The following is a 13561-nucleotide window of genomic DNA, read 5'->3' as shown; positions in this document are numbered from 1 at the left end:
ATTGTATCAAAACACATCGGGATTGTTGTGAACTGGTGGCCATTTTTAACGATTTATTCGGATTAGAAATTTTAGTGTCCATCATGCAAACATTTATGTATATTCTGCGATTGTGTTTTTTATTGATTACTTCGGATGCTAGAATGTTTTGGTTTGTTTTAATGCGGACTTCATATGCTGTTGTATGCGCTACCACGCATGCGCATAAATGTATACTATACATCTATGATTTTGTTTGTAGGTTCAAGGTGTTGTAGTGGCTACTATGTGCGAAAAAGTGGTGGATGAAGGAAAAAGAACTATAACACTTTCTTATAAAGCTCTGTATCGTTATGGAAATGTTCCTTCGATGAAAGAAAAGCTTTTTGTTTTGGCACAGCAAGCGACTGCGAGATGTCCACAGTTTACAGCCGCTGGATTCTTTAGTGTTGATTTTTCAATGTTATTTACATTTGTTAACTTGATTACTACTTATGTTATTGTTATTATACAATTTTCACAAAGTGGGAATACAAATGGATGTGAAAATGGACTACAAAATGTCACTACAAAAAATGTTTAGGTTATATTTTATTATCTACAATGTATTTAATTAGATATTTATAAAATATGTATTTAGATGTTAAAAAAAATAAAGTTTTATTCTGTACTAGCTTTATCCCGCGGCTTCGCTCGCGTTGAATCCATCAAATAAATATTAGAAATCAATGAAGTTGCTTCCGTACGCGTCCGTAGTCACAGAAGAAGTAACAATGAAGTAGAATGGCGGGAAGTTTAAAATGGCTGAAAGTATAGTCTATGGAAGTATAGTGTACAGTCTCCATAGGGTAGTCAATTGGATTTGATGTTGACGTAGCTGTCGGTAATACAGTATGATGGTACTATAGTACTTAGGTTTGAGCTTCATTGCTGGAATGCTAGATGACGTTAAACTAGTCAAATAACCAGATGCAGAGGTATTATTAACTAAACAATTTCTTTATTTTATTTAAAAAATATTTTTTTTTATTAAATAAAAAGTAGCCTATAACCTTTCGGGGACCACTAAGAATATGTGTACAAATTTTCATGATGATCTGTTAAGTAGTTTTTGCGTGAAAGCATGATAAACATCAGGACATTCGCATTTATAATATTAGTAGGGATTCTGTCTATGCGTAATAGTATATTAAGTATCAAGCGTTTAATCTATCAAGTGTTTAACAACGTTTAGTCACGTGATGCTTACAATATTTTTTTACTTTCTTTCTATTTCGATGTTGTGGTTTTTGTACATAAACTTTTGTATTTTAAATTTTCGAAATTTGCTTGAATACTACTGGAAAATGTGAGGTTATAAATGATCTTGTGCTGTTCCGAAAGGAAATGCGCAGGCGCCAGCTCCGCCCTAAGACTAAAGCTAAAGACTAAAGTACTTTAGACACGGACGACGAAAGCCACTTTTGTATCTCAAAACCTTGGAAAAATTAGCTCTTTAAAGGTGGAAGTGGAAAAATATGTTGTTCAACATTATTTCCCTTTGAAAAAGATCAAGAATACGTAGCTTATATTCAATTGTAGACTTGATATTGTAAATATTCAAAATTAATTAGTAATTACCAACACTTACATTTATGATAATATCAGTACCTAGTACCTACAGGTGTGAAATTAAAAAATATTTAATGAAATTGATGTTGATTCACAATTAGAATCAATTGGAAAAACAACTTCATCAAGAAAACAACTCCACTAAAAGAATGTTAGCTGACGATATATTAATATTTCTAAACATTTCATCATGGATAGGCATAATGCCCTTCTACGACAAAAAGAAGAAACAATTCCGTCGAGTACTATTCATGCCGATTATTCTCACAACCTGGTGCGCATGCGCAATTGGTTTACGCATAAAATATAAATATGACACGAAAGCAAGAACTGACTTTCAACACGTTTGGCTTCAACCAATTGTCAACTGCTGTTATTACATATTAATCGTGATCAATGTAAACAGGCAAATAACAGGCATACAAAAATTATTTGATACTTTCAACGAAATTGACTATGACATACAACATAACCTCAAGTTGGAGCCACCAACGCTGAAATTAATTAGTTTGGGTGTTTTGACCGTGAATGTACTCTATGTGACAATGAATCTCGTGGATTATTTTTTATACGAATATAATGCACCTCGTCTGAGTCTTGTAGTTTATTATTCAAGTGCACCGTGGTGCATCTACAACATTCATTTAAGTGAATTCATCAGAGCTTTATTGGTGAGAGCAATTCAAAAACGTTTCCATGTCCTTAATATCTTTCTAGATAGTAAAACGGGTAAAATATTCCCTGGGAAGAAATCAGTTGAACATTGTATCAAACTACATCGTGATTGTTGTGATCTTGTGGAGCTTTTCAACAATATTTTCGGTTTAGAGGTGTTGATTTCAGTCTGTCAGAGTGTCATGTATATAATACGAATGTGTATTGTATTGATTGAGAAAAATTCCGATCGTACGATATTATGGTTTATTTTGTTGTGGATGTTGTATGCGATTGTAAGCTATTGCGCATGCGCATTGTACATAACCTTCTAAATCATTTTGTTTTGTAGACTCAAGGTGTGGTTATTGCAGTAGTGTGTGAAAAAGTGGTAAATGAAGGAAAGAAGACAATGACACTTGCGTACGGTGCTCTGTATCGATATGGGAATGTACCTGGTATGAAAGAAAAGTTTTTTGTGCTCGCGCAGCAAGCAACTGCAAGAAGTCCGCGATTTTCGGCTGCTGGGTTCTTCTATGTTGATATAGCCATGTTGTTTACGTTTATAAACTTGATAACCACTTATTGTATTGTTATTATACAATTTTCTCAAAGTGGTAATTGCAATGCATGTGAAAATGTAATACAAAATAATACAATTATAAGTTAATTAATATTTTGACATATACATCAATAAATGTGAGATATTAAGATACAATGAAACGTTTTTATAACAATGAAATTATTAATTTGCGTGACATGAAGATCTTTAATAATTTAAATGCAAAAGTGAGTTTTTTTGCCTGTTTATTTGTTTGTTACGCTTTCACGTGGAAACTACTCAACCGATCTTCATGAAATTTTGTACATGTATTTTCTAGGATATTCCTAAGAATAATAGGACACAAAAAATCACTTGTTTTCAAAAGTCTCAAAAGTTTGAGTAAAGTAAACACCAGATGGCGTTGAATATGATTCGAATTAAGATTCAACGCCATCTAGCGTTCTAATAAGTTAATTAAAGATATAATTTTGTTTATTTTGTTTCATAAGTTTAAAACGTTGGAAATATTATCCAAAGAAAATATCTCTTATACAATTCCCTATTAATAAAAAGATAAATATCCGAAGTAATTAATTAACATGAACAGTTCAATAAAAAAGTAACTTATTAATTTGAAACAAACAGTTACCATAAACAATGCTCGCCGAAAACATATCTCTAATAATAAAATTATGTTCCTGGCTTGGAATATTACCAGTTTACGACACAAACAAAAAACAATTCTATCGTCGTTTATTTCTGCCAATTATTTTCCTCATCTGTACAACATTTGCGCATATTTGGCAAATTTTCATTGAATTGCCGAATCTGCTGGAACGTATAGATGGCTTTCTTCAAACAATTGTAAATTGGTTGTTTTATTTCCAAAGCATATTTATAGTGAATGTGAAAATAACCACTGTGCAAAAGCTTTTTAACACTTTCAACAAAATTGATTTTGATTTACAGAAAAACTTAAACGTGAAAATACCAAAGCTCAAATATGCTTATTTTGGTATAATAATTGTAAATTTAGAAGTGGCTATAATGGTATTGCTGGATTTCTTTTATAATTCACAAGTGGGTCCTTGGTATCACCATGTTATTTTCTATTCTTCAAGTCCTTGGGTTATCTACAATATTCACGTTGGTGAATTTGTTAAATTCTTGTTTATTAAAGCGACTTTGCAAAGATTTGAAGCTTTCAATAGCTTACTAGAACAAAACATAGAAGTATCGTATATTGGGAAGCCTACATTTGACATTGATCAGTATATCACATTACATAAAAATTTGTGCGACTTGGTGGCACTATTCAACGAAATTTATGGTTTGAACATGTTAATCTCCATGTTTCAAACAATTATCTACGTTTTACGATTGTGTCTAGCAGTATTATATGCCCCACAATTTATATTCATAGCTTTCGTTTTAATGTGGACATTTAATGCAATTGTAAGTATTTATACCGTTTAAATAAATATATAATATGTTAGTATAATAATTTTGTAGATACAATGTATAATAGTGGCTGCAATGTGTCAAAAAGTGGTATACGAAGCAGACAAAACTATAACACTATCATACAAAGCACTTTATCATTACAGTAACATGCCAGTGATGAAGCAAAAGTTGTTTATTTTATCTCAGCAGACGGCCGCAAGATGTCCTCAGTTTACAGCCGCTGGATTCTTCAGCGTAGACAACTCAATGTTGTTCACATTTGTTAACTTAATCACAAACTATGTGATTGTTTTCATACAGTTTTCACAAAATAATAGTGCCAGCAAAATTAAAACAAATATTTTAGAAAATAATACTTCATTACCTCTAAATTATTCTCAACATGAAAATTCACTTCAATAATTACGTTAAAAACAAAAAAATTAATAATAATAATGATAATTAATTATCTTGAATATTAAAAGACGTAAACACTGCTATAAAGTAATCAGTTGTTTGACACAATGCTGGCTGAAAACATATCGATAATAATGTTTATATCTTCATGGCTTGGAATTTTACCATTTTACGACCGGAAGAAAAAATTATTTCGTAGATTATTGTACATGCCTATTATCTTCATCATCTGGTGTTCCCTTGCAATAATTTGGCAAATTGATTGGAACTATAAAAATATGGACAAAATTGAACCTTTGGACGTTTGGATACAACCATTTGTTAATTGGTTTCTTTACGTACAAAACGTTGTAATTGTCCATGTAAAACTCAACAGCGTGCAGAAAATGTTTGATACTTTCAACCAAATTGATTCTGACTTACAAAAAAATTTAAAAGTACAACCACCCAAAATTAAATATGTTCCTCTTCTTATCTTTGTACCAAATTTGATTATTTTGATAATGAATGGAGTCGATTATTACTTCTATGCAGATCTTGGTAGCTGGTTACATCATTTCTGTTTCTATTCAAGTGGTCCTTGGTCAGTTTATAATATTCAAACAACCGAACTTATTAAATATTTATTCATTAAAGCTATTTTATTGAGATTTAAAGCTTGTAATAATTTATTAGACCAAAATAATGGAGGATTATTTCTTGGGCAAAGCACAGTTGATGATTACATAACATTACATCGAAACTGTTGTGATTTAGTTGTACTTTTTAATGACATTTATGGTTTTAATATGTTGGTCTCGATGATGCAAACAATAATGTATGTGTTACGATTGTGTTTCTTACTGCTGTATGTAACTGATGATCCTGTTACGACTGGATTTGTTGTGATGTGGACGATTAATTCAACTGTAAGTAAAATATGCAAAAATTGAATAGAATAAATAATTTTATTATTTTCTAAGTTGAATACGTAATCCATGGTAGAAATTTATAAAATATATTTATTAAAATAATTTGTGATTTTTCTTGGATTTTACAATTTGTTTGAGGGTTTAACATGTTTCATCAGAAGGCATCCTCTGATGATGCCCACAGGGCGAAACATGTTAAACTCTCAAACAAATTGTAAAATCCAAGAAAAATCACAAATTATTTTAATAAATATATTTTATAAATAAATAATTATTGTTTTTAGTTTCAATGTGTGATGATTGCAACAATGTGCGAAAAAGTTGTCTACGAAGGGGATTTAACTATAACTCTGGCGTATAAAGCGCTGGATCGTTATAACAAAATACCCGCAATAAAAGAGAAGATGTTTATATTGGCACAGCAAGCTAAGGCAAGATGTCCACAATTTACGGCTGCTGGTTTCTTCAGTGTGGATTATTCCATGTTGTTTACGTTTGTGAACTTGATCACTACATATGTGATTTTTTTCATACAATTTTCACAGACAAATAAACAGTAGTAATGATAGAGATAATGAATATTATGGACGGCATGGCTAAATATTATGTACGTCTTGGCCGTCTGTATATAAAGTACCTCTTTTTGTGTCTAAAAGCCGTTGATATAGTTAATATGAGCACTGAGAAAGTATGCTTCTTAAATTGAAATATTTTTGTATTTATAATGTGTATGTTATGAGCTATTTACAATAGTTTTTTGAAATATCATATACTGGTGATGCATTAAACTATAATAATAATCTATATATATAAAAGAAAGTCGTGTTGGTTAACTCCTTTATAACTAAAGAACGGCTAATCCAATTTAGCTAAAAATTGGTGGAGAGGTAGCTTAGGGCCAGGAGAAGGTAATAGGATACTTTTTGAAGTGAAAACTTTTTTAAAAGGGCACTAAACGACACTAAAAAGAGACAAACATATTTGCGTATATGGATTATCTTGCGGGAGAATAAGAGAACACAAATAGGTACAAAGTTTTCTATTATCCCCGTCTCCCTTTGTGCGATGCTTCGTAGCATAGACGTGTGTATGTGTGTACGTGTGGGTTGAAGTTGACCGGTTGATGTTTTTGTTTGGAGAAGGTTACTAGGATACTTTTTGAAGTGAAAACTTTTTTAGAGAACACTAAACGACACTAAAAGGAAACAAACATATTCGCTTATATGGTTTAGCCTACGGGAGAAAAAGAGCACACTAATAACGTCTCCTCTTTGTGCGATTCGTAGCTTCCCCCTAAGCATAGACCTGCGTGTGTGTGTACGTGTTGGTTGAAGTTGCCCGGTTGATGTGTTTGTTTGAATAGGACATAGTAAGTGTAGGATACTTTTTTTAATACTTTTTGAAGTGAAGACTTTTTTTGGAAGATACCTACTAAACGAGTTTTCTCCGTCTCTTCTTTGTGCGATGCTTCGTAGCCTCCCATGCAGCGACCAAAACGATCAAATCTTATCCGACAAAACCGTAATGCAACTAGGATTCAAAGGATTGCGAATGAAAGGACTGAAGAAGAACAAGAAATTGCACGTGAAAAGCAAGGCAGAACAAAGTTTGCCGGGTCAGCCAGTAATAATAATAATAATAACAACAACAATAATAATAAAAACGCAATTAGTCCCGTCCATAATTGCTTTTCCAGCTTTTGATCAGTATTTTTAACCGCTAGTGATATTTCAGAAATTTTTATTATTAATATCCTTTGTCTTATCTTCAAATTACATATCAACACTTTTTTAAGGGGGTGGGGATATGTGTTACCTACTTATTCTGTTCAGAGAGGGCAGTGAATAATTTCTCAGGTAGAAACCTCATTGGATTTGTATTTAGATGTGCAGGTATCCAAAATTTGTTATCGCTTCTCGGCTCCGGCTAAGATCAAAGTGTAGTATCTGTTCTTATCAGCTTAATATCTGATACGACCCGCATGCGGGTCCAGTATATTAAACTGATTTTTGGACATGGATGAGAGTTAGGGGCTTGCTCCACTCACATCACGGGTTGGCTCGGTATTGCAGTACCTCCGAGATCGGCCCACATTTAATAACAATTAAAAGCAATCACATTTCCTAACTTTACTAACCCGCGCTATATTCGCTCTGAATCAATCTCTTCCGTAATGCACTCGTTTAGCCACTTGTTACTTAATATACTAATAGTAACTTGCAAAGCATCCTGATGGTCCGATTTACATTAAATCGAAATGATGGATCTTGTGTAACTTTTAATCCATCCATTAAAATGTTAAATTTATTTAATGTTAACATGTATGATTTTAAAAAATCTGAATCTTCAGATGAAGATGAAATATTTAATGTGTTAAATAACTTTCAATAAAAACATTTTACAACATATTACAATATATTATTTCTAAATCATTATGAATTTATATTTATGTATTTTTTAGGGGGAAAACATCAGAATTTTGTCACCAACTTTAGGGATAAATATTTTTGAGAGTTGGAAACACTGTATACTATTACATACGGCTTGGCTGGCTATCTGAATATAAAGTACCACTTTTAATAACCGTGGAAAAACTGCCACTTTATAGGTGAAAGTAAAAAAAAAGTACTTTATTTTAGTGTCGCAGGCAACCACATGATATGTCCTGTTTACTGCTGCGGAATTTTCTTGTGTAAACAACTCAATGTTGTTCACATTAATTAATTTAATCACAAATTATGTAATTGTTTTCATACAATTTTTACAAAATAATAAAGTTAACAAAAACATCAACAACATTACAACAAACATTTTATGAAAACAGTACTTCATAACGTCTCTATTTTTTCTCAACATAAAAATTCACTTCAATGATTATGTTAAAAACAAAAATTTCATAGATAATTAATTAACTAGCATATGAATAAAGGCAAACAATACAATTAAGTAAACAGTTGTTTGACACAATGCTGGCTAACAACATATCTATAATAATGTTTATATCTTCATGGTTTGGTAATTTACCATTTTACGACAGGAAGAAAAAAATATTTCGTAGATTACTATATATGCCAATTATCTTAATCGTCTGGTGTACACTCGCAATAATTTGGCAAATTAATTGGTACTATGAAAATATGGTAATTGATCCTTTGAATGTTTGGATACAACCATTTGTCAATTGGTTTCTTTACGTACAAAACGTAGTCCTTGTTCATGTAAAACTCAACAGCGTACAGAAATTCTTCGATACTTTCAACCAAATAGATTCTGACTTACAAAAAAATTTAAAAGTACAACCACCCAAAATTAAATACGTTCCTTTCCTTATCTTTATGCCAAATTTAATGATTTTAATAATGTATGGAGTCGATTATTATTTCTATGCAGATGATGGTACCTGGTTACAGCATTTCTGTTTCTATTCAGGTGGTCCATGGACTGTTTATAATATTCAAACAACCGAACTTATTAAATTTTTATTCATAAAAGCAATTTTATTGAGATTTAAAGCTTGTAATAGCTTATTAGACCAAAATAACGGAGGATTATTTCTTGGACAGAACACAGTGGATGATTACATAAGATTACATAGAAACTGTTGTGATTTGGTGGTACTTTTTAATGACATTTATGGTTTTAATATGTTGGTCTCGATGATGCAAACAATAATGTATGTGTTACGATTGTGTTTCTTACTGTTATATGTAAGAGATGATCCAGTTACGACTGGATTTGCTGCAATGTGGACGATTAATTCAACTGTAAGTAAAATAGCAATTAACTTCAAAAAAATTGCTGAGAATTGAAAAAAATAATAATTTGCTTTTTTAGTATCGGTGTGTAGTGATTGCAACAATGTGCGAAAAAGTTGTCTACGAAGGAAACTTAACAATAATTCTGTCGTATAAAGCGCTGAATCGTTATAACAAAATACCCGCAATAAAACAGAAGATGTTTATTTTGGCACAGCAAGCAAAGGCAAGATGTCCACAGTTTACCGCTGCTGGTTTCTTCAGTGTGGATTATTCCATGTTGTTTACGTTTGTAAACTTGATCACAACATATGTGATTTTTTTCATACAATTTTCACAGACAAATAAATAGAAATAATGAAAAAAGTAAAGAAAACTTATATTTCACGGTTAATTACTCAGAACGAAAGTAAAAAAAATGGTTAAACGGTTGCAGAGAGAAAGTCGGTCGACAAATCATATATTAATGCGTTTTACAATAATAATAATCATAATAATAATAATAATAATAATACAAGTAGTTGAGTCCATTGTTGTTTTTGCAGCTTTAAACCAGTAATTCTTTAGTAATTACCCTAGTTTTAAACAAAATACAAAACTCCCACTATTTAATCGTAAAACAAACTTGTATCAACAATGAAGTTTGATTTTCTGTATATTACTATAATTATTTTAAAATATGCTGGCTGAAAACATATCAATAATATTAAATCTTACTTCTTGGCTTGGTATTTTACCATTTTACAAAAGAGAGAAGAAAAAATTCTGCACTTTATTATTTCTACCAGTTATCTTTGCAACCTGGTGTACACTTACTAATATAAGACAAATTTATTGGAATTATAAACATTTCGACGAAATTGACATTTTAGATGTTTGGGTGCAACCCTTGATCAATTGGGTATTTTATATCCAGACAATTACCACTGTTAATATAAAACTGCCCAAAGTGCAAAGATTATTCGACACACTCAATGAAATTGATGCAAATTTACAAGAAAATCTTAAAGTAGAATCACCAAAGCTAAAATACGTAACAGTTGGATTATTACTTGTACATTTCATGGTGATGTTCATGAATGCAGCTGATTTATACTTCTATGCAGATTCAGGTAACTGGCTTCATCATTTTTGTTTCTATTCAAGCGATCCATGGTCTGTGTACAACATTCAAATCGCTGAATATACGAAATATTTAATAATAAAAGCAATTCAACTACGATTTCGAGTTTGTAATAATCAACTGCAAAAGGAAACAATTATTTCTTCAGTAAAAACCGTTGATTATTATATTTCAGTGCATGCAAGTTGTTGTGACTTAGTAGAAATTTTCAACGACATTTATGGTTTCAATATGTTGATATCAATGATTCAAACACTTGGATATTCTTTAAGATTGTGCTTTTTATTAGTGCATCAGGCTAATGATGAGGTTTTCATTGGGTTTGTTTTGATGTGGACAATTAATTCAGGAGTGAGTATATTTTTGATTAGATCTCAAAAGTTGTTCATTTATTTTTATTTATTTTTTAGTTTTTATTTGCAATGATAGCTACAATGTGTGAAAAAGTAGTCAACGAAGGAAATAAAACAATAATATTGTCATACAAAGCTATTAACCAACATTACAATAATCCTATTATTAATAAAAAGCTGTTTATTCTAGTTAAACAAGCTAGTGCAAGACGGCCACAATTTTCTGCTTGCGGATTCTTTAGAATTAATTATTCCATGTTATTTATGTTTGTTAATTTAATCACTGCCTATATGATTGTATATATTCAAATATCTCAACAATACAGAATAAACTAATATTAAAAAAATTAATGTATATATTTTATTGTAACTTGCGTGGTTCTTGTTTTTAAACAATCTTTATTCTTGCAATTTTCTATTAAAATTATAACTTAAAGAGTGAAAAATAAGAGATGAAAATTGCGAAGGTAATTTTATCATAAGTTATAGTTATGTAATTTAATTGTAGATGACGTTAAAGTCATTTTTGAGCAAAAAAACTTCACAAAAACTGTCATTTAAACCAGTGGCGTGCAAAAAATGTTTATATTATTGTATTTTTTAGTATAATTCGCAATATGCAATTTTTTTCATCCACCCTGATAACAAATATTCTCTATAATCTAAGTAAATTGTATTTTCTCCCTTTTTGACGTGATAACGTCTTTAAAATCGTTTTAGTCGGGTGACTGTTCAGAAACTGTGTCGCGAGGCCTCACGAGGCCGATCGCAGGTATACCCCCCTCTCGTTATAACCTTAGGCTCCCCGCACACTACAAACTTTTTATCGGCCGATAAAAACAAAAGCCTAACAGTAAAACAAAATGTGAAGTGCAAGTGAAGTGTTACAACAATTGCAACAAACAAAACTTATATCACCAATAAGACGTTATCACGTAAACATCTCGATCGTAAACCTACTTTACAAACAACCATTTTTTTTTTTAATGAGTTGCAGAATCTCGTGGTCTAACAATCATCTCACTTATATGAACATTCGGTGGAGTGCTTATAATATACATAACAGTATCAGCCACTTCACTAGCCCTCAAAAACTTAGACGAATCCATCATCGAACGCATTAATAGTTGGAAAATACCAATTGGAATGAGCTAGTACACTGCTGATATTGACAATTTGTCCTTCGATGTTATTGTCACGCATGATTTTAATCGCTTCGCGTGTCGCAGTGAGAAGTCCAATTATGTTTGTTTCGAAACATTGTCTCCAACGACTGGCGTCACCATCGATGAGAGTTGTTCCTGGATTACCACCGGCGTTGTTTACTAGGATATGGACCAAGCTGACGTTCTTTGTTGTCCATTGAAAAACGTTGATGATGTCTTCCTCTTTGGTCATGTCGCATTTCATCGCGTAGAGTTTACCTTTGCAAGTTGCGAGTTTTTTTGCGTTTGCTTCGATGTTTTCGACACGTCGAGCTAAACCAACTACCTGTTTATATATGATTGAATGATTATTGCAATAGTTATTGATTATTATGGAAATATTTACCAAAACTCCTGCTTTTACTAATTTTTCAGCGATGGATTCACCAATCCCGGAACTAGCACCGGTTACAATTGCTACTTTACCAACCCAACGTTCCATTTTAATTTTTTTTCGTTTTTTGTTTTTAAAAAATGCACAAAATTATGTCTGGTGTGTTTGCGTGTACGATTGATACTAACTCATTTCTAGGCATGTGAATACTGGTAACTATGTATTTCTAAACTTGGAACACGCATTACAAATTTATAATATTAGTTAGCTTTGTTTGTTGTGAGGCTACCTGGCCTTCTAGTGAGTTGAAGGTCATATTTAATTAAATATTATGTAACGCAATGATGTGCTAGTATAGCTAAACTACTTTTTTATTTATATTTTTGCAAATACTTCTTAAAACAGGTATGCAAGTATTCGTGACAAAATTATTAGGCAATAGCTACGTAATTTTTAGTATATCTAATATACTCGAAGCAAATTGTACAAAATAGGAATAGTAGGAAGAACCTAGAACGATACGATTGCTAAGAGAAAAGGAGAAGTGAAAATCTAGAGACCTGCAACTGGATAACTGGACGACATAACCACGACTGAGCGCAGAACGCATTGCACGCTTCTCTTTTAGACTTGCGCTTAACCCGCATAAAGTAGTGGGGGTAGACAAGTCGCTAGGAATTACGTTGATGGATGCGCGCGGTAGTGCAACTGTGGACCCTTGAATGGTGTAAGGCGGAGACTAAATAGAAGTTTTTTCCGCTAATTTAATGTTAATAAAAACATCTTTATCTTATGAATGGAAAGAAGTAAGGGGCAAGGAACAGGAAGAGAAACAACTCTTATCTTATATCTACTGTTTACCATACTTCAACTTTTCATAACAATTACATCTTACACTTCATTATCGCTAATTAATAAGCTGACAATTGTATTTAGGGTCATAAATGCCAGAAACAACGTGAATATTATGAATATTACATTAACAAATTAGGTTAAAATTGGACAAACATAATAATTACTGCAAATAACAAATACGTCTCAGAAACATATATTAAAAAACATTCAACGTTATTAGGCACATACCTATCCAACATGTTAGCCAAAGATATTCTCATTTTTCTCCGAGCGTCTACAATTTTAGGCATAATGCCTCATTACAGACCTAAGAAAAAGGATTTTCGAATATTTCCATTCCTCCCAGTTGTTCTTATAATTATTACAACCTCAGCGAT

General features: G+C 31.7%; 2 protein-coding genes and 1 non-coding gene across 3 annotated transcripts; 2 read left to right on the top strand and 1 right to left on the bottom strand.

The window, feature by feature from the left end:
• The first annotated feature begins 3835 nt into the window (after window positions 1-3835).
• On the top strand, window positions 3836-4654 carry LOC135790875 (putative gustatory receptor 28a). Its single transcript, XM_065301161.1, has 2 exons — window positions 3836-4243; window positions 4301-4654. The coding sequence occupies exons 1-2, from the start codon at window positions 3836-3838 to the stop codon at window positions 4652-4654; spliced, it is 762 nt and encodes a 253-aa protein (XP_065157233.1).
• A 2813-nt stretch (window positions 4655-7467) lies between these two features.
• LOC135791443 (U2 spliceosomal RNA) lies at window positions 7468-7656 on the top strand. The gene has a single exon (XR_010548045.1). It is a non-coding gene; the product is annotated as a U2 spliceosomal RNA (small nuclear RNA).
• A 3474-nt stretch (window positions 7657-11130) lies between these two features.
• On the bottom strand, window positions 11131-12544 carry LOC135791049 (farnesol dehydrogenase-like). The gene is made up of 2 exons (XM_065301364.1): window positions 12342-12544; window positions 11131-12281 (listed from the first exon to the last, which is right to left on the bottom strand). The coding sequence occupies exons 1-2, from the start codon at window positions 12435-12437 to the stop codon at window positions 11886-11888; spliced, it is 492 nt and encodes a 163-aa protein (XP_065157436.1). The 5' UTR covers window positions 12438-12544; the 3' UTR covers window positions 11131-11885.
• Between the last annotated feature and the right edge of the window lie 1017 nt (window positions 12545-13561).

The sequence above is a fragment of the Atheta coriaria genome, unplaced genomic scaffold (genome assembly GCF_025399875.1).
Source record: "Atheta coriaria isolate IRGN ID8LTWV9N9 unplaced genomic scaffold, Caltech_Dcor_3.1 hic_scaffold_4_pilon, whole genome shotgun sequence".
NCBI classification, from domain to species: domain Eukaryota; kingdom Metazoa; phylum Arthropoda; class Insecta; order Coleoptera; family Staphylinidae; genus Dalotia; species Dalotia coriaria.
The sequence above is the reverse complement of the archived record's forward strand: the minus strand, read 5'-3'. Positions and strand labels throughout refer to the sequence as shown.